We start from the raw sequence: 25,936 nt of genomic DNA on the forward strand, positions 1-25,936 counted from the left end.
TTGTCCGCAAAGGACAACTGTCATGGCGGCTCAAAGTTCTCTGATTTTGAAAAATGATTAATAATCTCTTTTTCTAAAAAGTCCTCTATCTTTATTTTTTTGTACTTTTACTCGCCAAAAATTTGGAAATAAATGCTAAAATACTTAACGGATACATGTATCAAATCTGTTGTGACAAAAACATCATCAGACAAGAAAAATCAAACAAAAGGTCTAAAATGACACAGAATTTTAAGTTGGCGATATCTTTCTAACATCTTTCTGATAAGAGCTAAGATCGACATATATGAGACTTGAGTGTCTTGGCTTCATCGTGGTATGAAAATATTTTGGAGGCTCGTGGTGGATCGGTGGTTTTATTGAGGTTAAATTTTGAAAATTTCTGGTGTCAACATTAAATTTTTCATACATAGCATGTTTTTCGTATCTTTCTTGCAACTTGAAACGTCATAACGACACGTAATTAGCAATTATTTTGATGCGTTCGCCTCTCTAAGGAAAACTTAATTTTCATTTGGGAAGTGAAATGGGGGGGTTTCAGGGGGTACCCGATTCCGCAATTCCGCCAATTTTTTCTCCAATTTCCGTCAAACCGTCTTAAATTGAACCAAAATTCCGTCACCGAAAATTCCTTTGAAATTCAATATTTTTGTCGAAAACAAAATTCCGAAATTCCGCAAATTATTTTGCTAAATTCCGTTTTTCCGCACTAAAATTGTCTAATTTTCCGTCTCCGTCAGAGAACCCAATTTCCGTAATTCCGTCTAAATTTTCGCCAAATTCCGCCACTCCGTCCGAAAAAAGGACCGATTCCGCTCCTCCACCAACCATGAACCCCCCCCCCTGAAATGACTGTGTTAAGACGAAAAAACTGATTAAAATGTTACGAAAAATCGTTTAATGAAGGAAGGAGAGTGAACAATAATGTCATTACTGCGGACAAGGCTCGAACATGAGAAATCAATGAAAATATAGCTCGTTGGTTATCCAGTGTCTATAATAAATTCTTGCCCTAATACATACTATTAACATCATACTTTAAAATTTAGTTAACTTTCTTTTTGGAAGTGCAGGGTTTTCCAGTCTTTTTAATACACAACCAAACTAAAGCCATCTGGTCAGTTGCCGTGACATCAGACGTCTGAAAATGCCCATCCATAGGATCACAATTCTCTATGGAATCGCGTTTGGAGGAGGCTCGATAGTTCGGATCTTTACAAGCCAACACCGTTGATTTTTCCATTGCTGAAAAAAGAGAATTTATGAATCAATGAATATCGCTCTATTTTCAAACACAGGTTCTAAAATTCCTCTCAAAAAATGATGTCTACACTACTAACTGGAGAATAAGTCCTTTATAATTATAAACTTTCGCATTAAATTTAACGAAAAAAAAAATTAAAAATGCCTTCCTTACCACCACAGTTGAAAGATACAACCAATTTGTCGTCACTGATTTTCGTCCCCTTGTATTGAAAGCCAGGACCATCACAATTCACTTTCTTTGATTCCATATGCACTAGATAGAGCAAATTAAGACGTTTGATTGGTTAGAAGGTTTCAGGTTGACATATACTTCAAATACAGGAAATATTATATTCCGAAAATGATAAACAGGTCCTTCTCGGAAAACATCATGTCTATTCACCCACTAGGTTTCCACAACTCTATCGTGGGTTTCCATTGAAACATTTCAAATATGCATGTTTGATAAATTAATGATCTCTTTATGCGCGATGCTCGTATTCTGTGAAACAAGACCAAACAGCAAGAATCTTCGTAACTTTTATAATACAGTACCCTGTCCACAACCCCCTTTTCACCAGAGACCCGCTGGAACCCCTTCCCACTGGAAAAAAATGGACAAAATATCGTCCTCGGTGGAAAATTATCCTTTACTAATTATGCCCTACTGAAAATATTCAAATGAACCAATCCTCACTGCAAAATATTTCATTATTTTTCCCATCCCCAGTGAACTTTCTGACTGAAAAATAAAATAAGTTAAATCCCAAGCAATAAAAAATATGGGAATATTTATTCCCATCGAGTTTCAGTCCGTTATTTTTACCCTCACAGACAGAAAAATCCTACCGGGTCTGTGAGAAGGGGATGTCTGTCCGAAAACAAAATATACTTATTTGGTTGTACAAATCCCAATACTTATAAACAGAAGATATTTACTTGGATCAGCAGGATAAGAGTCCCCCAGTGGAAAACATCTGATCGTTATCATGAAAACACAATTTAACAAAACTCCGACTATAAACATCCGATTTGCAGCCACCATTTTGTTTTGAAAGATAGTTCTGAGAAACGCCGCAAAAAACAATCTGTTTCTCTGTTCATTCAACCGTTTAGAATGTTTTTCAAAATGTCCATCAAAAGTCTATTTCAAAAAAAATCGGCAGTATGCACTTTTTTTAACTTTTCTTTTTGAGGGAAAAAATATATAATTAAAAGTTATACCTCGTTAGAAAGATATTTTCAAGCGGATAGATGAAAGCTTCGGAAAAAAAAATAAAAAAAAAAATGAAAACATTGAAAATGACGTTGAAAAATGCTTATTTTCCTACTTTATAAAAAATTATTTTGTGAAATTTTGTGCGAGATTTTGAACCTCGCTGATTTCAAATAGGTATTCATTCAGATTTCCATATCTCTTTTTTATCAGAAGTTATAGCCCCTTGTAACAGGTTCATTTCGACCATTTTTATCAATTTATCACCAATTTGGCCCTTTTTGAAGGGCTGCAACTTTCTATCCAAAAAGACATTTAAGTTTCAATAAAGTAGACGATCCTATCGTCTACACAAGATCACTAAAAAAGGGAATAGTTTAGGAGAGGCGTGATAAATTCGGGTGGAGTAAGCAATTGCGGAGATGTTTACAGTGTTTTGTTCCAAAACTCTACCGCCACTTTTTTCCCGTAAACCGCCCTGACGCCCGAACTTTTTCCCGCGTTTACTGACCTTTAAACGGACGATAGTATCGTCTACAATAAAGTAGAAAAAGTCTTCTCTTTTATATCTCCTGATCATCTTCATTTTTCAATTCTTAGATGATTCTTCAAAGTTTACACACCAATGCACTAATAATTATATTTCCAACAAGCTATTACATTTAATCCATATATTCTTCCCTAAGAAGAGCAATGTTTAAAGAAGTACAGAAGCTAATTCTTTTGGAGTGGACTTCATCATATTTGATTTATCAGTTGTTTATGGTTTTCAAAACTTTCAGAGCTCGTAGATTTTAAGGGCATAACGCTTGAAATGAAATGATAAATAACGCCTAAAATAAAACTTTTTTGAACAATATTCTGCAACCTATATTGCATCTTTTCTTCAGTTTCAGGCCAGTCTAGCGCTAAACCTTTTTAAAGACTTTTTTAAGGGCTCCTATTTTATCATAGAAGCTGCTATAGAAAACATTTTCAAAGTAAGATATTTTCAAACTACATAATGATTTACTTTGTACTAAAACTAATTCTTTATTAGAAAAAATATATATATACAAAAATCTTATCGATACAATTTTGAAGAATCTACAAAAATGAAGAACACTCGTAGGGAAATATATCTTCTGTCATTTCAGGTTAACATAGGAAGTATTTTTGCGAAGACTAACAGTGCTTTAAAACTCGTTAGAATCACACTTGACCATAGACATATGAATATTTAGACTGTGCTTGACTAAAACTATTCAGCAATGATGGAACAGTAAATCTTAAAAAAAACTAGAATGAAAAAGACATGTTTTTTCACAGGGAAGGATACAGCCGCAGGGTACTAACCCTGATTTTCAGAAGGAATTGTTTTAGCTACCACCACCCCCTTTTTAGTAAGTGGTATAACCTTTTTTTAACCAAAATTCAGTATCAGGTACTAGCTTGAAATAGGTGATATACCCCCGAAAAAAATGTAGTACTGGGTACTAACTTTTCTGAGAATCAAAATTAGACAAAGCCACCCAGTTATGGGTCGGTACCCTGCGGCTGTGCCCCGCTGGTTTTCCATTGATTCCTCGCATTTTTAGTCGATAGGGTTGCAGATTCGTTGGCACTTAAAGCTGTGATTAATCCTAGCTTAACACAACATAAAGTTAAAAAACAAAAGATTCTAACAGGAGATTCTGTCCAAGATTCTCTCCATTGTGAAAGCAAATAAAACCATCTTTAAAACAAAATGTTTTAATGTGTGAAATCTCAAAGATCCAACATGTATCTTGTCCGACATATTTCCGTTCACAGAAAACAAGGGGAGGAAAATTCAGCCAATCTGAGGCCAGTTTCATCTTCAGTCCAACGCCAAACAGAGAATCCTGGGTAATTCAAGTGATGTGTTTGTATTTATGAAGAAGCTATGGGAGTATTTGGACCACTTTTTAATTTGACTTTCATGAACTCTGGACGTTGAGCTTCCTCTTCTTTTTGTCTCTCGTCCTGAAAATGAGAATGAAGAAATATAATAGATCATTAGCACTTTCAACGAGATGTGGGACAAGAATCGAATCTTCAATCATTCACAGACAAGAATGAACGAATCCAAAAAGTGTGCCGTAACTATGAGTATATACAGCAGAAGGTTACACTCCGCATCATGGATGGAAAGTAAATGAACTTATTTCCTATCCAGGACAATTGCCTTTAGCCTCTTCAGAGTCTTACAAATCCAAAAGATTTATGCGATATTGCTTCGAAAGCCTCGAGGGCTAGATTTGAAACTCTTGAATGAGAAATGAAGACACTTATTTCCCATCTAAAACGCGTGATCCGCATGGTTTTCACACAAACGCTTAGACTGAGAGCAAAATTCATCGCGTCAAATTTAAAAAATATTTCGCTCGGAAGCAAAGAAAGGGCTTGATTCAATCAATCATTCTAAATGCGACACAAATTTTAAGGCTTTTCTCACTTGAGAAAGGTTGAAGATTCCTTTCTAGCCCCTTCGGGGGTTAAAACTCAATTGTATACGATAAGGTTTGCTGCCAAGGAAATACTTATAAACATACATTATCAATAGCTTGCGATCGGGATTTCAGTTTTGCGAAGAGTTCGTTGTTTTCTTCATGATCTTTTTGTTGTTGTTTTTTGGCAGCACTCGATTTCAGTTGATGTTGTTTGGCTAAGAATTCCGGTCGCTGCTGACGATCTCTGAAAAATAACCAAAGGAAGAATTTATTAGTATGTGGTTGAAATTTGGCACAGAGGTTCTTTACGTATTGTATTGTCCCAAAAAAAAACAGGAAAAGCGAAAACGAATGGAAACGTCATTTTCCGATGACGTCACTTTTTAGCCTAAACCCAGAAAAATGTTTTCTAAACGAAATTTCTATTGTTCCCTTCAAGAGCAATGTATCAATGTGTGTGGATTTGTTGGTAGTCTTTAAAACCAAAAAAAATACCATTTTGTATTTACAAGGATTGGCGATCCGTTGAATTGCTCAAAATAGGTTCAATTTTTTTTGGTTGTCCTAAGGCCTAGGAGCTATGTGTTAAATTTCAGCCACGTGGTTTCGCAGCCAAACCGAACTATTATTTCAGCGTGGATGTTAATTACTCTGTACCAGAGTGTATCTCGCGTTTATCGCTTCGTAGTACACGCAGTTTGTTTGATAAAAAATTCCTGTACAAAGACCTCTGCGACGAAGTGCGATTTATAAATAGCAGCACTTCTCTCATCGTCTCCCCCTCTCTCAGCAGCACTTCATCGCAGCGGTCGGTTTGAAAAATCTCAAATGAGAAAACACAATGGCAACAGACCCTCTACGGCAATGAATTTTGAAATCAGTCGTAGATACTGGGTCTTTGCACAGACGACATGTTGATACCTTCATTTAAATTTTATACTCTCGGGTACCTAATAGCCGGGGGGTTGGAATAAGCAGGGGGGCTGGATAAAATCTCAAAATTTAATAAGCGGGGTTTAATAATGTCCTGGGTGGAAAATGTTTGAAAAGGAGGCTAATACAGCAGAATTAAGACAAAAAAGGGAACTTTCAAAAACATTTTCCCAAAAATTAATAAGCGAGGGTGTTGGAATAAGAATGTCCTGGGTGGAAAATTTTCGAAAAATTAATTAGCGGGGGGGGGGGGGGGGGCGGAGTAAGTAAACGACACTTACTGTTTTGCTCTGAAGTTAATATCTTTGGAGATTTCTTTCATGGCATCAGACATATTGTTGCGGATGTAGGACTTTGTGACAGGTTGTTGTGCGTTTTGGTTGTAATCAACAGGTGGCAAAGAAGGTGCTCCTTCGTAATCTGGTGCTGGGATTTCCACTAAAATAAGAGAATATAGCGAACTATGAACAATCAACCTCCAGGCAGAGGTAATCAAATCGAGCTTCAGAGTTGCACATTTAATCTACACTCAAAATAAAATATGACCATCTCAACAAAACTAAACACTGCATCTATACTCTCGATGAATTGGAAATAAACTTCGATAAATTTTCAGCTTAAGGATCTTTCACAATCATGATATATAAAGAAAGCATTGAGAAACATGAGTCTCATGAGAAATTTATTTCAGGTATACAATGACAAAAACAACAACAGAACAACTAAAAACAGACTCCTGGATTTCAAACTGCCTTTGATTCTGATAAGTCATTCGTAGCAAAATACCAGCTTTCTAGCAAACATTATTTAAAAAAGCCGTCACAAAGTAAAGAGCTGGCAAAAGGGCATTATCATTGACGTCATTTAGTGGCGAACTTGGAGGCAAACTTATGACAGTATACATCATGAAGCCTTGCCATGTCCATGTAACCTACGGTGAAAACTTTTAAAAAGCTGCGAAATAGGAACAACGCATCGAAAATTAATTTCAACATAAAAATCCTTTTCTATTAGCTAAACTAAATATGGTTAGATCTATCATTTCCCATCAAATTCTTCTCGACTTTTCTGTCTTATTGATTTTTCTTGTAAATACCTGATCAAACATGCAAACACTTCAAACGAGTAGTAAATCTACGAAAATTTTAATCATACATGAATGCTCCTAATTATCTTCCTACTGCCTTGATATTAGAATAAGGAGGAAATTGCCAATCACTGGTTAATCACTGGTTAATCACCCGGTAATCTCTTGACAACAAACAATACTTTAAACTACTAATTATTCACAAGTGTTATAAGATTTTCATCCATTTCCATTCAAAACTTTCATCGAGTGAATCTCATATAGTGAGAGGTGAGACTATAATAAAGTATATCCCTTGGAAATCCTAACACACTCTCCTTTAAATAATTAAGGAATTTTGTATGAGAGATTTCCTTTTCCCAAATTTTCTTTCTTTTTCCTTATTTTGAAGAAGAAGTTTCAAACTGATAAACTGGTAAATAAAAAATGAAAGAAAAAGAGGCTGAATGGGAAACAAAGCAACTGGAAAATGTGTTCCCCATCATTCACTTATTCTAAATCCCTCAATAAAAAATGGATTAAATGATGAATAAAATTACGTAAAATATGCCAAGGAATTCCTCTCAAGCTGTCTGAAGAGATTTTCTATCTATGACCTTCATCATAAATTGACTATAAATTGACTGAACTAAAACCTTTACTCGTGGATATGGAACTATTTTCATTCTAAGATGAAAGATACTAAACAAACAAAACAAATTTTAGTACCTCGATGCTGTTTTTGAGCCATTGTTGTTACGTCCAAAACTACAACTCTTTCTTTAAAAGCTCGAAACGACTTTGTACAATTTCATCTGAGGTTTTGTAAAGTATTTGTCAGCAATTTCATGAGAAAAAGGTTTAAAAAATAAATTACAATAAACGATCTGTCAGGCTATGTAAAATAAAGCTATTTTATCATTCTGAAAATATTTTTATTACATTATCGCTCGTCGACGTTTTGGTTGATACATTCATCAGATCTGTGACGTCATCAAGAATAAAACGGCCCCCATTTTATTATAACTATGATAATCTTATCAGTTTGAAGGATTAAAAACTCTTGTCAACCACGTTCTCCCAAATAAGTTTCAATTCGAAACAGTCATGGAAATTCTCATAAACTCTACTTTACACTTTCTAGATGTTGATACAAAAAAAGTCTAAAAATAGTCTTTAACTCACTCTAAAGGTTACCAGAGTTCATCGCAACATAACTTCAATTGGTCAGTTACATCAAGATTCCTGCATTCTCTCTTTAGCAGACACTCAATACGCGGAACTAATGTTGAAGGCTTCATCAAAAAGCGGACACCTCTTAAATCCGGTTCAAGGCGTTCACATTATTCAAACACTTTAATGTTTACTGCTTGTATTTTTGGTGAAAGTGTTACCTTGTGTTCTGTTGGTGAGTTGACAGAGTCCATCCATGGCTTCTGCTGTATGGAGTTTCTTGTTTTATGTTTTACTAATATACTCTGAAATAGGAGAAAGAAAGGTGGAAAGAACGGTATAACTTTAGACCTTGCACCAAAATACAGTAATGTTCATAATGTATCATTCCATTAGCCCACTCATAAAAAAGTCGCAGTGCTTCGTTGCTCTATAAAAATAACAGTAAAAGTAGTTCGGCAAGGACAAAAATTTTCAAGGACACAAGATAAAGATAACGAAGTACAAAGAGCTTTGAGAAAAGGGCACTTAGATTTCACTCAAGTGGGACGGTAGTATCAGAGAAACAGGAAAACATCTAACAGTGAAGTTCAGAAAACTCAGATGAGAAAATAACATCGAATCAGAATGAAGAGTATACTGATCACTTGAAAACTCACAATCTTCCTTCTTATTGGAGAAAAACTCAAATGGAGTTCAGACATGAGAAAAGAAAATAGGGCTGCAATGAGAGAAATCGATACTCTTCTCGCAGAATCTCATCTTACAAATTACAGTAATTTGACCCTCGATCAAAAACCTCTTTATAAAGACGTTGAAAGAATACGAAGGAAAAATAAGGTTTCACGAAAGGTTAGGAAAGCTGAATAAATTGTAACAATTTCTCTCTCGAAAAAGTCAATAATACGACATATTGCAAGCGTGGTGATTGAAATCAGCAGAAATGTCATGTAAAGCGATCATCAAAATTTTTGTAAAAATAGAACATATAGCAAAATGATGCATTTATACCACTTGAGAAAATGTATTTATTGCTTTCAAGTACTTTTTTCCATAACTTATGTCAAAAAAGATCTCGTGAATGCATCAAAAAGACTGATATATGTATTCATAATACCTCCGACCACCCTTTAGATAAACCATCGAAATGAACTAAAGAGACAGTTAAATGTTGATGCCCAGGAAATGATCACCTGTCAAACCATGATTTCCGCTTGTGAAGTAAAAGAAAGCTTGTGAACGAAGAAAAAGACTAACTATTAATTAAGGGATTTTTTATTGTCATTGGTCTAACCAAGGTTTTCATCGGAGACGGAAAACGGATTTTTCATAGCAATTTTAGAACATAACATCTTGAAATTTCGGTGAATTATGCAGAATTTTAAGACGGAGATCCCTCCTTATTCACTTCACAAAGACGGAAATCCTTCTGAGACGGAAGAAGTTTCAACACTAATTGATGGCTGATAAAGGTTTTACGGTTCTTTCATTCAATTATTCGAAGTAAAGCTAAATAAAATAGGTTGCTTCAAGAAAAAAAGGATGACTGGCTGGACCAGAGTTCATTTTTATACAAACACGTCCCCCGTCTGACAAAGATTTTCTGAAAAACAAACAAAAACTCAAACTCGACAAAACCAGCAGCGAAACTCAATCAAGCATTCACATTCACAAACGTATTAATGTAGAACACGAAAAAGATATCCCACATAGTTAGATGCGAGCCTTTAAGCGGAAATTAAAAATGAAATGAAAAGATAATGATTAAAAAGAGCTCGTGGGTATGCTCAGCATGTTTTTAATCAACCTTTTCTGCACTGATAATCAACTTGACAACGTGTTGAGTCAGAGTTGTTAAAATTTATTGTGCTATAGAAGGCGGAAAAACTAGTCAACATTAGACACAATAAAACAAAGTAAAGATTTCATCGGGAAACCAAGAAGAAGTTTATCACACTCAAGCGGCCTACAGTGTTTGATTCCAATAAAATTTCAAACAAGTTTCGATTAAAATTTCGTTTTATCACTCTAAAAAATAATCTGTACAAAATATTCTCTCGTTAAAGAAAGAGTTTCTATAATAATTTAAACATAACAAATAATTGCTTCATCATGTTGTGTTAATTCAAAAAGTCGGTCATCTAAAGGGTATTTGTTGTGGTGTGGATCGGGTATTAGTTATGGAAAATCTAAGGATACATTTACACGTTCAGTGTAATTTGAATGCTTTAACGAGGGCGTTGAAATCGTCATGGTCTTTTCCCTCAGTAACGATCTTCCTTGCAATGGGCATTTGACTGAAAATGTTCCATAATAAAATACCAACCACCTTCTTTTCACGTGTATAAAAAACAATTCCTTTCCCAAACGATTCTTCAGATCCCTCAGTTTGTGCTGCCGGTGTTTCCACTGCGACTGCGCTACCTTCACTTTGTGCCTTTGATAGAATAGAGGAAAGAAAAAATTATTAGATTCTTTCCTAAGCAGGTGAACTAGATTCTCACGGAAACCAGGCCAGCTATAAGACGTACATTAAGCGACCAACTCTTGTCAATGATACACTTACAAAAAATTTAGATAGCGAGCGACTAATTACCAAACTTTCAACGTAGTTTCCAGGTTTTTGCGTAAAATAATACTAACACACGAACATAAGAGCACTTACGACATTTTCTGATTCCGCATCAGAGCGTACGCTTTCACCAGTAGCTTCTTCAGAACCTTTTGGTGTGTCACTGGCTGTGGCTTTGGCCCAAAAACCAACAGTGGGCAATGAACTATCACATACACCAATTGCTTCGTATCCTACCTCTGGACCTAAATCACTCCTAAAATAATTGGGAAACAATTGGTTGAACAAAATACAGCTTTTGAACAAACATTGAACAAACAAACAAACATTTATTCATTTAAAAAAGAAAGGCACAAGTAGCACGCGACACAAGAGAACTGGGGAGGAGAAATTAACCAACCAAAACATGGATTGATGTTGATAACTCTTTTTGGCACCCGTCATATTTTCACCAGCTAATCTTCCACTGACGACAGCGTGATCGTGATGTTCTACTCGGCGACGTCCCAAGTTGATGTCGTAGAAACAAGCAGCATCTCCAGCCTAATGAAGAAAAAAGTTTGAAGTCAAAACTAATTTTAATTGGTCCAAACTAAATTATTTGGCTTGACAGGATGCTTTAGAGAGATCGCTGAAACATAATAATTATTTCGCAAATCCTCCTCAACGACGCTAACTTTGATTTATCTTAGGGTAAAACCCAGTCCCAAGAGGTAGCAAATAACAAATAAACCATGTTGAAAGGGGGTGACTTACCACCCAGATATCAGATCTTGCTTCTAATTCTGAATTGACTCTGAAACCCCCTTGTTGTGAATCCACCTCCAGACCAGCAGATTTTGCAAGTTCCACATTGGGTTGAAGGCCCACGCATACAACAACATGGTCTGCCAACGCCTGAATGAAAAAGAAGAGAGAAAAAAAAATCGCAATTGTATGTGAGATTGCTGACTCTCGATATTAAATCCGCGCGAAATTTTCACGATCAGATAATCGGCTTAAAATTATCTGTAAATCCAAATGTGACAAAAATTGACGTTTTCAAGACTATTCTTAACTGATTTTGGCTGATTCGCGGAAATAAATCCACGCAAAGTATTTGAAAATGCCGAAACTTTCGCGATTTTTTAGCACACGAAATAAATTCTCGTGAAAATTAATCCGATTAAAGAAGTACTTCATTGCTCTTAGAACAGTGGAATCGTACTAAGCCTAAATTGGAAGAATTTGCCATGGTAAATTCGAGTTTATCTGTGATTAGAGATTCTCAGATTAAGGACAGCTTTCTTACTTCTTCACCACTATCCAATGTCAACTTGACTTGTTTTCCTTCGCTTGAGGTCTCTTTCACTGAACTCTTCGATAATATATTGACGCCCTCTAAAATGATGAGTGATTGGCGAGAGATTAAGGAATCATACAGGACAGTGTGATGTGTAAAGTTGTTCTTTATATACGAAAATTATCCAAAGGTTATTTAATCCACCTCATTAAAAAAGCTAGTCTGAAACATCAGCCCAATTTTGAGTTATATTACTTATGGCAGAAGATATGAACAAGAGACATTTGCAACGAGCTTACCATTTTTGACTTTATTTGTGGTCCAGTCACTGAGGTACTTGGGAAGCACCTTCGCCATATTTCCTTCTTCTGGGTAAATTTGTGTCACCTTCAGTCCTTTTTTCTTGCCTGAATGGTAAAAGATGTGATAGATGTGATAGTTCTTAAAGCCCTTTTAAGTCCCTCATAAAATGTATAAATTCCTCTCTATTGACTTCTTTCTCCTTGACACGTTCGCTGACAAGCCATTTTCAGAAATCGAAATTTCATCCTCTTGAAATTTTATCAAAAGTTTGACTTTCAGCAGCTTTCAGAGTGTCCTGTGGCCTAAATTTTGCTTTAAATACTTTCAAATTGTATTCCAATCAATGCAAAATTTTACGTAGATTCCAAAAATGCAATAAAAATATGTTAGTTTCTGTATCAAAATGTATGGCTCTTTGAAGTACTGCCGATATTTTAATCACTCTACTACGAGTATACTCGCAGTTGGCAGCAGCGAACGTGTAAAAACCTTTTTCAGTTATCGTCCAAAAAAATTAACGATCCCCGAGGGACTATCTTAGTGTGGACCGAAATCACCAGGCATGGCCTTACATTTTTGCATTGAGAACAGTGCGAAATCCATTTGAATTTTAACTTCTACTTCTTGCGTGTATCGTGAGTATAAATTAACATTTAAACTGTTATTGCAAGTGAATAATTATACCGCAATTGCAAGCTTTCCCTTATCATTAAATCAGAATATGAAGGACCTACCATGGGAGGCGAGGGCACATGCTAATTCACTTCCTAAGAAACCTCCACCAACAACGGCCACATGCTCTGCTTCACTCACTGCTGATGTCAAACTCTGGAAGTCTGCTATCTGTAAAGGAAGAGAAAGTAGATGGAAGAGAAACCTCGAAAGACAGTTGTATGGTAACCAAGAGAATTCAGTAAATAAACAAACAAATCCTTACTGGCCTAAATCGCAAATAATATGATTTTCGAAGACAAAAAGAAAGATCTTACATTTCTGAAGAGAGTTAATTTATCTTTGACGCCTTGAGTATCGAAAACGCTGAGCCCACGTGGAGTTCCACCTGGAAGAAAAAAATAACATGCAAAATATTTAGACAAAAATTTGAATCAAAGAGACCAAGAAAAGAGTTAAACCTCAAAAAGTTCGCTAACAGAACACAGCTTGAAACAAAGAAACATGATATGCTGGGAACCTGTTGCTATGAGTAGTTTTCCATATTTGATACTTTCTCCACTCGCCAAAGTCACTTCATGAAATTCAGGATTCACTTGAACGACCTTAAAAAAAGAATCATAATATTAAAAAATATGTTCGATAAAAATCAAGAAAACAAAAATTTTGTTCAATTTATTGTAAAAGCTTTTCGACTATCGTCATCGTCAGTACAGTAAACAAAATTTTTGTTTTCTTGATTTTTATCGAACATTACTTTGCATGGCATTAATCATTCATCATTAAAAAATATGATTTGTTATCCTGTGGTGAATGAGAGTAGACAAGACGTGTACTGCCAACTTCGATGACAAAGGAAGGTAAAAGGGTTTACAAACTGAGATAGGTTTACCTTTTCGCCAGTAATAACGGAAAGAGCTCGATCGCCTTCATTGAAATCTTCTACTTTAGTGTAATAATCTTCACCTTCGAAGAAGACACTGAAATTGAAGTGATCAAATATTATACACAAACTAATCTCGTAACAGATCATCCATTTTGAGCATACCACGCTCTGCTCTAAAGGGATATTGCGAATGAGAAGATCTGAACTGATTGTCAAGTTAAAACATTCGAAAACCGCATTGCTTTTTGCTTGAAAACGAAAACGAAAGCGAGAGCGACTGGGTTCTAATGTTTATGTTTGTGATCGGCATTCAATTTTGGTTCGATTGTTTTGCTTTAACCAGTCACCGCGCTCCTTTGATATTCATCTCAAATCTAGATGAAAAAGATCAAAGCGGTGCGCCAGCCTGGGCAGGCTCTCTTAAGGAGCCATTGCCTTTAGAGTGAATGCGTTCCAGAGTGGAGTAATCAGAATCTGCTCGAAGATCATACACAAATCGATCCTACCATCGTAGGAAAGGAAACTGTTCTCGTGCCTACCATTTGCAAAGATTTAAAAAGTATATTGTTTTCAACAGTTCTGCAATCAAACCTGCCTTTTTAAATTTACTTATTTACCCCAAGCGCTGGAAAGACTTTGTTATGCAAATCATGACCTATTATACGTTCAATCTGCGTACAGTAAATAGACGATATCGACTTTACCGAATTCTCCCCGAATGATTACCCATGATGCATTGCGCAAAAAAATTCACGGACGATAACCCAAACCCTAACAATGCATCATGGGTAATCATTCGGGGAGAATTCAGAAAGCCGATATCGTCTATTGAAACTATTGATTCAAGTGTTTTGTCAAAAACAGTCAAAAAAAACAATGACAGCAAGTAGTTGCATTCTAAAGAAACTAATAACAGATCACTGACTGCATGAAGATCTAACCTGCGTTCTTTACCATTCCATGACTTGAACTTCAATGTTTCGGTGACCTTCTCATCTTCACTGAACCATAACTCCTTTGAAAGAGGTGGCCTCATGTATGGCAACGCATTCTCTTCACCGATGATCAGAATCTGTAAACAAAGGTTGAAATGTTTCATTTTTGACCACTTTCTCTAATCAATGAAATCGACTAATAAGTAATGTATTTTTTTACTTGTTGACAAATAAATGTAGACTCTAATCAGCTTGTTTTCTGGTATAGAGCACTTTGTATAACAGAGATTACATTTATCCTTCTGAAACCAACAAAATAACTAAAGAGACAATATGCAACAAACTTTTTCAACCGAATCCCCATAATGAATTCCATAAACAAGGCGAGTCCATCGGTAGATTGGGAAACGTGGGGAAAGCTTTCAAACGAACTTTACCTTTGCTGTTTTATCCTTCTTCCTAATGGCTCTACAAGCCGCATGAGCAGCCGTGCCTGCACCAATGATGACGTATGTAGCTTCTTCGGGATATTTACGAAGAGGGGTTGACGGCTCTGAATGTGAAAAATGACATATTATTTCAAAGAAGTGAGTGTAATTTTTCTAATCAGAGACAAGAAAATATCTAACAGGATTCAATGTTGTAAGACCCAAAAAATTAGACCGAAATGTTCGAAATAAAAAATTTAAATAGTAAATCAACCTTCCACGATTTCTTCAGAGGAAGTTTCAGGTGTTTCAACAACTTCGGTAGGTGTTTGTTCTTGGTCAGTAGAGGTAGCAGCTTCTTCTGTGCCAGCTTCTTCTGTGGCAGCCTCTTCGGTAGCAGCCTCTTCTGTGGCAGCCTCTTCGGTAGCAGCCTCTTCGGTAGCAGCTTCTTCTGGTGCTTCGGCCACTTCCTATAAAAACAATTCTAAGGTTGAAGATAGGCTTTATTGACGTCCATGAGTAGTTAGTAGTACACACTTTTTTGGGCTGTTCTCAATTTTTTGAAATTTTCAGTAATTTCAGAAACCTGAGGCTTAGGATTGTTCTTAATTTGTTCAAAAGTTTCGGCAAATTTTCAGCTGCGTGCTTTTATAAAAAAGCGTGTAGTAAAGAAGCCTTTATAAGTCAAACCTTGTTGACCAGACTTTACACAAACCTGATAATAATACCATGAGACATTACTGGGCAAACATCTACCTAACCAATAGTAATATGAAAAGAGGCTCCTTTGAAAATAAAGAAAGCAATACCAAACCTCTTCGACTTCAGCAACAGGTTCAGGTTCTTTGACATCTCTTGGACCCTCGTATTCGGTATTTGTCATGTAATAACCCTGAGATGGAAAAAGTCCAAAACAATCATGATATGCAGTTCGATGTCGTTGATTTGAGTAATTATGAAAGTACTTCGTTAGTGTTCAAAAAAGTAACATTATCTTTAACATTAACATGAACGCTATTAACGTTATCTGAACACTGGTTAGATAAATGTAAGAGTACTACTTTGTGGAATATTTTAAACTCACTTAAAACCTCTATCTTGGAGAAACCTTTCGATATATACCGATTGATCAAAAGTTTAATATTTTTCCGAAAGGTTGACATGGAGGTAATGTCTCATTTAAAAAGGAGGGTATAAAAATGTTAGAGTTTTTATCGTCATCATCATTGTTCGACTGCAGTCGAAGTTAAAAAAACGTTGTTGCAATAATCGAAGAAAATTTAAAAAGGAAGACTTACCATCATTCCGGTGGCACCAAGGATTCCCATTCCTGCTGCAATCAACATGGCGTCATTTCCACCTCCACTGGAACCACTTGTTGCCATGCGACGGATGCCTGAAAACCATTATGATATTCAAAATACGGTATCAGAACTTTTACTTTTAAAATTTGAATGAAAAATTCCTATTCGTTGTTTGGAAGATTTCTAAAGAGAAAGAATTATCATTACCTGCTCTAAGAGCTCCATGGTTCGTCGGAGTTGCACGCAGCTGATTCGTCTGCTGTGCCAGTCTGGAGTAATTTCTGCGTGAATATTTTGCTTCTCGAAGAGCTCGTTGAATAGTCTGCTGTTGACGGATTATTTTATACATTTTTGTTTATTTTTTCTGAAGGAAAAGAAAAACATGATAAAATATTTAAGGATGTTGGAAAAGTTATGCTCCAAATTTTAAATGATCAGAATCAACAGTTCGTTTACAAGGCTAAAATAAGAATAGATCGAATACATATCTTTTCTTGAAAATTTAATAAAAATTCAGGGATTTTCTAGCCACTTCTTTATTCTTAAAACTTATTAAGCTTCTAATTTGAAAGTCTAGTTAATATTTTGGACCTCACTAAGAATTTTTAGGTAGCTTAAGCCCTTGGACTATACATCTGAAAAAGGGTGTCTAGAAAATCCCTTTAAAAGTGTAAAATATGTCTATATTGTTTCAAAAAATGGAATCAAATAATCAAATAAAAAAGCACTCCTACTCCTTATGCAAGTTTAAATGTTGAGTTCGATAGAACAGATTCCATATTTAACCCCCACGAAAATTTTTCCCATTAAAGTAATTAGTCTAAAATCAACGCTCGTTAACTTCAAATAAAAACAGATACGAGAATCTTCTGTTGTATGTAAAATTAAAAAAAACCTATCATTCCCAAATTCAAAAATGTCCTAATATATTTCAAAAGTATTTTACAGTGGTCAAAGCAAGATTTTCGTCTGAGACGGAAAATGGATTTTACACATCAAATTAGCACTTATTCTTGATATTTTGGTGAATTATGTCGAATTTTGAGACGGAAAAGTCTCTCTATATATTTCTCTGAGACGGAAATCCGTCTGAGACGGAAGAACTTTTAACACTGTTTAAAAGTTTTTTAAAAATCATAAAATAAAAAAATAAATCAGTCTAGTTTTCATTATCGGCAATGAATGTTGTTTGCAATATTCCCAGATCATAATGGCACCACTGATATGAACATTCAAGGATCGAATAATTCCAAGTTGAGGGATTTCAACGCATTCGTCCAAAAGTTGGATTATTTCGACGGGAATGCCTGTGAAATGAAGAGCAAGAATGTTAATGAAGGAGAAGAAAAGTCATAGAAATCACAAGTAATAAACTACCCTGTTGACAAATGTCACTTTTATGAAATCTTCTTGAAGTCAACAATTACCTGTTTTTTCGTTGCCAAGCACCAAAACACTTTTAGGTGGAAATTTGAATTGTCCAATCATTTGACTATTTGCAGTTTGTTCAACGCCAACGATGGTATAACCTTCATTTCTCATCTCGTCTAAGTAAGAGGCCAGTTTGATTGGAATGACTTGTTCGATGTCTAACCATTTCTCTGACGTCACACTGAGTGATTTGAAAGAAGGATCACCGAGGTATCGGTTACTTCCAATGACTAGCCTCTTGACACCAAATATTTCTGATGTTCTCGCAAGACCACCAAGGTTTGGAATCTTATCAACCAAAACAGCACATAGTATGAGGTCTGAAGAACCTAGATCCTTTTTTCTACTAAGCTCTGATTGAAGCATGAGATCGTCAGAAGGGATGAGGTTCCAGGGCATGATCTTCTTCTGTGTGTCAATATATTTTTCTTGTTGTTGCTGTTGATCTGAACGTCTCTTCTGCTCTGTCTTTTCACCTTAAAAAGGAAAAAGAAAATTTAAATCAAAGACTGTAGAATCAGTCTTTAAGCAAGAACGAGACTCGTCGAGCTATTCCAAAAAGAAATTTACCCCAATTTCAAGGTTGCTTTTGGGAAGGCTAACTTGGATCTTTCTTAACTTTCAGAGATGCCCTAGACTTTTTGACGTCCATTAACGTCCCCAAGATTTCCTTCTTTTTGAGGGCATAACAGCTATTTACAATCAAAGATAAGTACAACCCTGAGCTCATATAGTGAAAAAAGATCTGATTGCAAACCAACCTGTAGTAACTTTTTCAGACTTGCTGGTCACGTTCAATCTTCTGATTATCAGTAATGGTGCATTAACACTCTCCTTGTTTTCAGGAAGTGTGAAACAATTTGGTTGAATCCATTCATCTCCTAATACGGAATGTTCCTTCAGGAATGTGTGGAAGAGGATTTCCAGATTGTAACTTGTCACTGCATTGAATGTGGAGACATAAAACATTCTCGCAAGCTCCTTTCTATGTTTGACAGCTGCTGTATTCTTCTCTGATAAAGTGAAGCAATGAGGAAGAAAATGGTATTTCTTGATGAGTTCTTCGTCACCGACAGATTCAATTCGTTTGCTCATCAATTCCAACAAGACGTGAGAGTGGACCCTTGATGTGAGATGCTGACACTGGGCCCAGGGCAATATCTTTAAAACGGTTTTGTCAACAATGTATTTGAAACTGTCATCTGAGATAGATTTGGTGAGTTGAATGAGAGTAGAGAGGATGTAAGTGACAGAAAAGATTTTCTTCTCAGTGGCAACATCGAACTGCTGAATCAGCAAGTCGACAAGTTGAGGTTTAGTGAGGAGGATGAGTACAATGACCCACTCGATCAGATACTTGACTGAAGGCTGGTTGTCTGCTTTGCAACATGTAAACAGCTTTGGCAGCAATACAGCAAAATCAAATTCACAGGGTAGTTTTGGTAGCAGGATAAGAACGGCTTGCCAACAACGAAGTTTTTGACGATGAATCAGGGAGTTTGCATAGAAACATTTTCTAACGATTCTTTGGTCAAAATCAGTGAGTGCTTGGATTAGTGAATCTGCAAATTTGGCAGATTGGTTGTTTTTTGGAAGGTGTAAGATAAAGTCGACAAATGATATCCTCACTTGTTGATCGTGTTGTTGAAAAGACTTCATTCCTGGCAACTGATCAAACTCTTCACATTGTTCTAAGAATGTGAATAAGCTATGGAAGGGCTTCTCCTTCTTCTGACGAAGTGGGCCAAATGTTCCAATTTTAATGAAAACATCTATATACTTTTCCAGATAGGAAATGTTGGAAGGGTTTGCAGCAATGATCTCATTCCACGAGGAAAAGAAATCCTCAGCTGCAATACTTGTCACTGCCATTTTACGTTCGCCGAGTTCGAAAACAGCATCCCAAGACTCTTTGATTCCTTCAATAATGTTATCATCATCGGTACAAAGTAGTTGTTTGTGCAGGATGGCCTGAATGCAGTTTTTGTAAATAGGCCAAAACGTTTGACCATCTCGAATGTGATTGTTGATGATCTTTTGCAAATTATCAACCAAATCCTGCAACTTATCACTTTCCTTGTCAAATATTTGAATGAAGTGTTTTGAGAATTGTGTCAAAATTAATGTTGATTCAGTCGATGCCATTGAAATATCTGACTGAAAACTTGAATACAAAGCTTCTGATTGCTCTGAAGTAACACCAGGTTGAGTTTGTAAAATATGGTTAAAGCATGACCACGCCGATGATATAAACATATCACAATTGAATTGGGATTCCTTTGATTGTGTCGCAAGGGTTTTACGGTCAAAGCTAACAATAAGTTCAATAAGATATCCTTTTAAACTCTTTAAATGTACTGAAGAAAGAGTTTTCATTACTTTTGAAAGCAAATTCAAATTTATAAGCAATTCAATTTCAAATTTATCAAGATTAAATCGTGTCATCTTTTCAGCAACATCTCTGTTGAACTTGGTCAATAGCGAGCTGATTTTTGTGGAGTTGTTGATAAATGAGGACAAACCTCCCATGACATTTATACATGTTATTGTAATTTTTTGATTAATGTCATTCTCGAAATCATCAGGGAAAAGTTTCAGTTGTACACATTGAATGATGGAGCTGGATAGATCTAATAAATGATTCTGTGCTTGATCAGTTGCTGCAATATTTGTATATTTGTTCAATTGCATATCAACGTATTTCAATGTTTTCAGTACCTTTTCTTGAGATACATATGGATTGGTTGGGATTTTCTGTATCAAATCCTGAATGTCTTTCAATATGTTAATATCAAAGGGTACATCTAAGTTCACAAGTACTTGGATAATTATAACTACTTCTGAGCAAATTGTGTTTGCCATACTTGATGTTGTTGATTCATCCAAATACAGTGTAAGTTTCTCCTTTAATATTTCCCTCAACTCCGCTTGGTCACTTCTTTGAAAATATTTACACCAAACTTCCCAGCATTTTGAATTTAAAGCAAAAACTTTTGAACGATAAGCACTTGATACTAATGACAAACATGTTTGAAGTTCAGGTTGCGTTGTTCCGAGATTGGTCGAATAAAAGTTTGAAATGTTCTGGAAAATGATTGTCTGAAATTGTTTACTATAAATGGGTATTTTGGTCATCAGAAAACTTTGAAATTGTTGCACATGAGATGGAGAAAGATTATGTTTCAACTCTTGTTTAGACAATGCCATTGTGATGTAGATCAATGCAATCTGGTTGAATGTTGAGTCAGACAACTTGCTAATAATCTGAAAAAGAAAATGTATATAAAGTCAGCTCTTTAGAAAATATTAATCTAGACATGCAGTTGTGATGAACCTTCAAACATAATCAAAAAATGGCAGCAAAAAAGTAAGATTGAAAACATTAAATTTCTACAGTCATATAGTTTACCTTAGAGCAGAATAAAGCACATTGTTTTCCATCCAGCACACCAAAACAAGAAAAGAAGAATTTTCTTAAAAGTGAAAGTAGTTTTGGAGGGTCTCCAATAACAGTATCTTCTTCAGTGCAGTACAGAAATATATTCTTCAAAGATTCAAACAATTTATCAAAGATAAATCCATGGCAAGATTGAGCCAAAAGAGGAAATCTATTGATGTCTAGACTCAAACTGTATTTGACAGCCCATGTTTGAATAAGTTTGGATTCGTGAGCCATAGCTTTTTCCAGGATTGCAAGAAGCCAACTATGATGTAACATTCCATTTACTAAAAAATAAACGGTTAAACTGGGTTAAAACTGATTATAGTTTCCAGAAATGACCATTGAGTTATGATCAGTGTGGACATTTTTAAATCTTCTTCAAGACAAAAATCAGTGGCTAGGCATTTTTTAACTTCAATAAATCTAGGTATAACTAACCTGATGCCAGAAGTATTTCATCCACAGTTGGAAGCACAGGATTGATCACATGAACCTGATCAAAAAAAGTTTGTTTGAAACAAAAGGATATCATTAAAGTAACCTCATTTTGACAGACAGACAAAAACTATATGGACTAACAAATAATGTAGATTGAGAGTGCAGAAGTCCATGTAAAGATAACATTTCCTTTTATTTCTAAAACCTTCCAAAATAAATTTATATTCAGAAGAACAAGAATAAAGGATCAAGCAGAAAATATTTCCACTACTATGTTGAGGTGAAAGACTTTGTAGAGTCTCATATTTCTTGTTCTGAAAATAATAAAATGCTATCAAAAGAACATGCATACTTGTTTTTCTTCTAGTGTCTCTAAAACAAGGGCAACTGATTTCCAAATTTTCCACAAGTTTTCATGTTTATTTGATTCCCAGAAAACGAGTGAGTGTCCTTCAATAGATTTTGTTGTAAATGATTGTTGTTTTGAAATGACATCCAGAATATATTTGATGACAAATAAAGCCCTTTTACGAGGTAATGGGTCTGAGCAAACTAAGCCATCTTGCAAAAACTTCCAAAAGTATATTTCTTGGATTATATTAGAGGAGGATATTGTATCAAGATGAATTGCAATTAACAAAAGGAGTAAACTGAAATTTTGTTGTTGGTAAAGAACTTCCATTGAAGCCACAAAAACCTAAAATAAGAAAAACAGAATTCAAGACTAATAAGGGCTAAACTTCAGCGTACTGTATAGATTTTTTCCTTTAATGTTTTATTTTACCTTTTTATGTTCCTCATTTCCAAAGCTCAAAAACAGGGAAGCTATCTGATTCAAAACGACAAAGTCTTTTTCAGTTAACCATTCCATCAACATCAATCTGCAAACCAAAGGTATAAACCTGTTCATTATTTTGATGACAGACGATAACTTCAGCTTTCATTGAATCGCACAGAATCTTCAACGTATGAACACAGTCCCTTATTTTTGCAATCAAAGAATCATCAAATGTTTCAGTTTCTGATGATTCCAGAAGACTTGATAAAGTTTTTGTGACTTCTTTGAATGTTGTGTTGAAAACATCTTCTACTTCTCTGAGAATTAATCTCAAAATCTCGTTCAAGATCTTATCATATTTCAACTTTTTTGATTCATCATCCAACTTTTCAATTGAAGGTTTCAGCAATGACAAAATGTCACAACTAAGATTGGCAAACCATTGTTGGTCTACTTTGGAAATTAAATTCCCAGAGTTGATGAAATGTTTGATACATATCAAAAGAAGCTCAATTTCACTTTCCAAAGAATCTCCTTCTTTTAATTTGTATATAATGGATTTGTAAACATCTTCCTTTTTTAATGCGTCCAACATCACTATCTAAAGATGAAGAATTCTAAGACTAAAACACAAATAAAAGAACAAAGGCCCTTCATTCTTTCTGTGTGGTAAATCTTTGAAGATAACCCCAGCAAAATAAAGAAAACCAATCTGACACAGGCTGACGAAACTCCATTATCATGATGAAGAGAATAAGTTATAAAGTTTGGCACTCATACACAGATATGACAAAAGGGGGAGAATTTCTTTGTCCCAATTCTAAGCAAAAAATAATTTAAAATAATTAGACACGTCCAAGAGAAAAGCAACTTGATTTGGAATAGCCAACAAGCCCAAACTTTATATGGCACTCTTGGAATGTTAGGCAGTTAAAAAAGGATTTGAAATAACAGTTGGACATGAGACAGGGTCTGACCCAAATTGCGTCTTGTCCATTCCCAAAAATCATATTTTCAAGCAAAAGCAACCTTGATCAGAGATTTTGTCCAACCCACTTAAAATCGTTATCTCCAGCCTTGTTAAAAGGTACAAAAGTTTATCCCCAACCCAAGTAGTGTCATCTGCAAAATCTAGCCAAGGTTGATAATAAGTAAGGTAAGAGCTAGGAAGCTGTAAAAACATACTTGAGCTCTCTAACTAATGACAAAATAGGCTAAAAAAATGGAAAAAGTTTTTTTACTCCCTGGAAACGCTAAAAATGTCAATAATGATAATTTGTTTTTGTCGAGTTATTGAATATTCTAAAGCGTTTTAATTTGTTAGAGAGGGTAAAAACTGGCAAAAAGCCATTTTTTAGCTATTTTTCTCTCTAGGCAAACCCCCAGAAATATCTTTTGGAATTTTTTAAAAATAGTTTTACTACCACAAGTTGGTAGTGTCAACATCTTCTAATTTCAACAGCCTTCTTTAGAGATATAGCAAGGTTGGGATTGCTGATTAAAACTATTTTTCTTTTCTTCTGTCAATCAGTGGGGGAACTTCTTAAAACAATACGTCACAAAAAATCTGCGATAAAAAATTAGCAAAAGAGACTAAAAACCGGTCTCAAATCAAAACCTTTTTCTTTCTTGAAGCAAAAACAGAAGACTTTAATGGGCCATTTAGAGGTCCTACACAAAAAAGCTTGCAAATCTTTTATCAGAATTAGGCAGATAAGGGGAGAGGGGTCCCACTTACATACTGATTTATAAGCACCTTAACGCACAAATTTGAACTTTTGAAAGCACAGTTTTGAATTAGTTTTGATAAAAAAACTATTTTTCATTTGTGTGCTGATTTTATTTAGCCTTTTCTTTCTTCAATATGTTTCAATTCATCCCATCATTCTAACTTTTGCTTGGATTAAAAATATCAATGAGGGTATGAAAAACAAACTCAATGGTTCCAACCGGAACACTAAAAGCCTAAAAGCTAAGCAAATTATCATGTTCATATTCTTTCTGCTATTTCTTAGAAAATGGCTGATCCTGGGTGAAAATGATGTCACACAGTTCGATCTATACTAGAATTAGAATCTAAAGTTTGAAGCCAGAACTTCTTATGCCGGGTCATCAGTGGATAGTATTCAATTATCATTATCCTTTATTTTCATTTCTGGAACTTTTGAAAAAAAGGAGAAATAAAAAAATTGTATTATTTACTGCTCTATTCACATAGTAACTGAATTTGCAAGATCTTCTACATGGCATTTTTTTGCAAACTTCAAAAAAGTAATTTTTTTGTTTTTGTGCCTCCGTGCAGCATTGGGTACAAAGTCCAAATATGCATTTCCCATGAATTTATATGAAGTGTTATGTAGGCAGTACATACCAGCTGAGTGTATAAAAAACGGCAATTATTTCTCTTTTCTACAACTATTTCCGAAAATGGCAATTTTTTTAACGATAAAATGCTGAATCAGCGTAAAAGTAAAAAAAGTAAATAAATGAAAATTGCCGATTTAGGCAATTTTTGCTGTTTTTGGAAAGAAAAGTTGATTTTATTACTGAACACGTGGTATTTGACACCCTCACGATTAGTAGGCCCACTTTGCTTCGTTTAATTTTGTTTCCAACTGGTTTCTGTTATAATGCAATGCAGACTAGAAAAATCGAGTCATTTGGGGGTTTCGTTTTCTCCTTCTGGCTGTGTTTTGGCATCGATGCAGGATCTTTTTACAATTTTTTTTACAGATCTTTTGCCCAAAAGAGCAACAATTGCCGTTTTTATCTTAAACACCCAACTGTATATTATGTCAACTATTTAAACGCTCTTCACCTCTTCTTCAGGAGCTGGTTCAATAAAAAAAGCTCCCCTTTTTGATTCTTCCATCCACCAGACAAAATGGTGAAGGCTTCTTCATAAACGCAAAGACATAAATATATTTTTTGGATCCGGCATGCGGGAATAGTGTCAGGACCTGCAGGCGACCTGGTAGGGTTGGGTTACGTATTAGATTGGCTAGGAATTGGGTTATTATCAGTTAGGGTTAGGGTTGGCGAGTTCCTGTATGTGGCCACAATAAAAAAAAATCATAACCGCACTCACTGTCTTTTTTTACTGTTTTTGCCTAGACGATATAGCAAACATAGTAAGTATAAGCAGACTGTGTCTTTAATTGGCTCTAAAAAGTTTCTGCGTTGGTAGAAATTTCTCCAACTTTCAACAATGATAGAACACACCTATTTAAACCAAATTAACCAGCGCATTTTTTGTCTTTCTATTTCTTCATCTTCAATGAAGCTCTCAAAGTCAAATAGAATTTTAAGCACAAAAGATATTGTTATAAAGTTGTGAAATGCTGTTTGCGCTTTCGCTACGGTGGGGTGCATGATGTAACTT

At 35.2% G+C, this 25,936-nt stretch overlaps 4 protein-coding genes across 6 annotated transcripts; all 4 read right to left on the reverse strand.

Annotated features, from left to right (window-relative positions):
• Positions 1–980: 980 nt before the first annotated feature.
• On the reverse strand, positions 981–2,329 carry LOC136815837 (uncharacterized). Its single transcript, XM_067072286.1, has 3 exons — positions 2,185–2,329; positions 1,418–1,519; positions 981–1,245 (listed from the first exon to the last, which is right to left on the reverse strand). The coding sequence occupies exons 1-3, from the start codon at positions 2,288–2,290 to the stop codon at positions 1,046–1,048; spliced, it is 408 nt and encodes a 135-aa protein (XP_066928387.1). The 5' UTR covers positions 2,291–2,329; the 3' UTR covers positions 981–1,045.
• Positions 2,330–3,468: 1,139 nt separating this feature from the next.
• Positions 3,469–8,411, reverse strand: LOC136815838 (uncharacterized). Of its 2 annotated transcripts, none has more exons than XM_067072288.1 (4): positions 8,305–8,411; positions 6,126–6,282; positions 5,014–5,155; positions 3,469–4,444 (listed from the first exon to the last, which is right to left on the reverse strand). In XM_067072288.1, exons 1-4 carry the CDS (start codon positions 8,339–8,341, stop codon positions 4,352–4,354), a joined length of 429 nt encoding a protein of 142 aa, XP_066928389.1. In that variant the 5' UTR covers positions 8,342–8,411; the 3' UTR covers positions 3,469–4,351. The 2 variants fall into 2 exon arrangements, with proteins under 2 accessions (XP_066928389.1, XP_066928390.1); XM_067072289.1 differs by lacking the exon at positions 8,305–8,411 and adding an exon at positions 7,640–7,805.
• Positions 8,412–10,084: 1,673 nt separating this feature from the next.
• LOC136815839 (apoptosis-inducing factor 1, mitochondrial-like) lies at positions 10,085–16,828 on the reverse strand. 2 transcript variants are annotated; one of them, XM_067072291.1, is made up of 17 exons: positions 16,673–16,828; positions 16,460–16,557; positions 15,976–16,053; positions 15,573–15,631; positions 15,436–15,512; positions 15,171–15,286; positions 14,740–14,870; positions 13,805–13,892; positions 13,433–13,517; positions 13,230–13,300; positions 12,975–13,083; positions 12,237–12,344; positions 11,947–12,035; positions 11,412–11,552; positions 11,056–11,198; positions 10,749–10,911; positions 10,085–10,520 (listed from the first exon to the last, which is right to left on the reverse strand). In XM_067072291.1, exons 1-17 carry the CDS (start codon positions 16,812–16,814, stop codon positions 10,293–10,295), a joined length of 1,926 nt encoding a protein of 641 aa, XP_066928392.1. In that variant the 5' UTR covers positions 16,815–16,828; the 3' UTR covers positions 10,085–10,292. The 2 variants fall into 2 exon arrangements, with proteins under 2 accessions (XP_066928392.1, XP_066928391.1); XM_067072290.1 differs by having other exon boundaries at positions 15,436–15,631.
• Positions 16,829–16,924: 96 nt separating this feature from the next.
• Positions 16,925–23,185, reverse strand: LOC136815840 (probable methyltransferase TARBP1). Its single transcript, XM_067072292.1, has 7 exons — positions 22,561–23,185; positions 22,129–22,473; positions 21,777–21,831; positions 21,306–21,622; positions 18,658–21,160; positions 17,893–18,372; positions 16,925–17,772 (listed from the first exon to the last, which is right to left on the reverse strand). Exons 1-7 carry the CDS (start codon positions 22,684–22,686, stop codon positions 17,600–17,602), a joined length of 3,999 nt encoding a protein of 1,332 aa, XP_066928393.1. The 5' UTR covers positions 22,687–23,185; the 3' UTR covers positions 16,925–17,599.
• Positions 23,186–25,936: the final 2,751 nt, after the last annotated feature.

This window comes from Clytia hemisphaerica, unplaced genomic scaffold (genome assembly GCF_902728285.1).
Source record: "Clytia hemisphaerica strain Z4C2 unplaced genomic scaffold, Clytia hemisphaerica genome assembly, whole genome shotgun sequence".
In the NCBI taxonomy this organism is placed as follows: Eukaryota; Metazoa; Cnidaria; class Hydrozoa; order Leptothecata; family Clytiidae; genus Clytia; species Clytia hemisphaerica.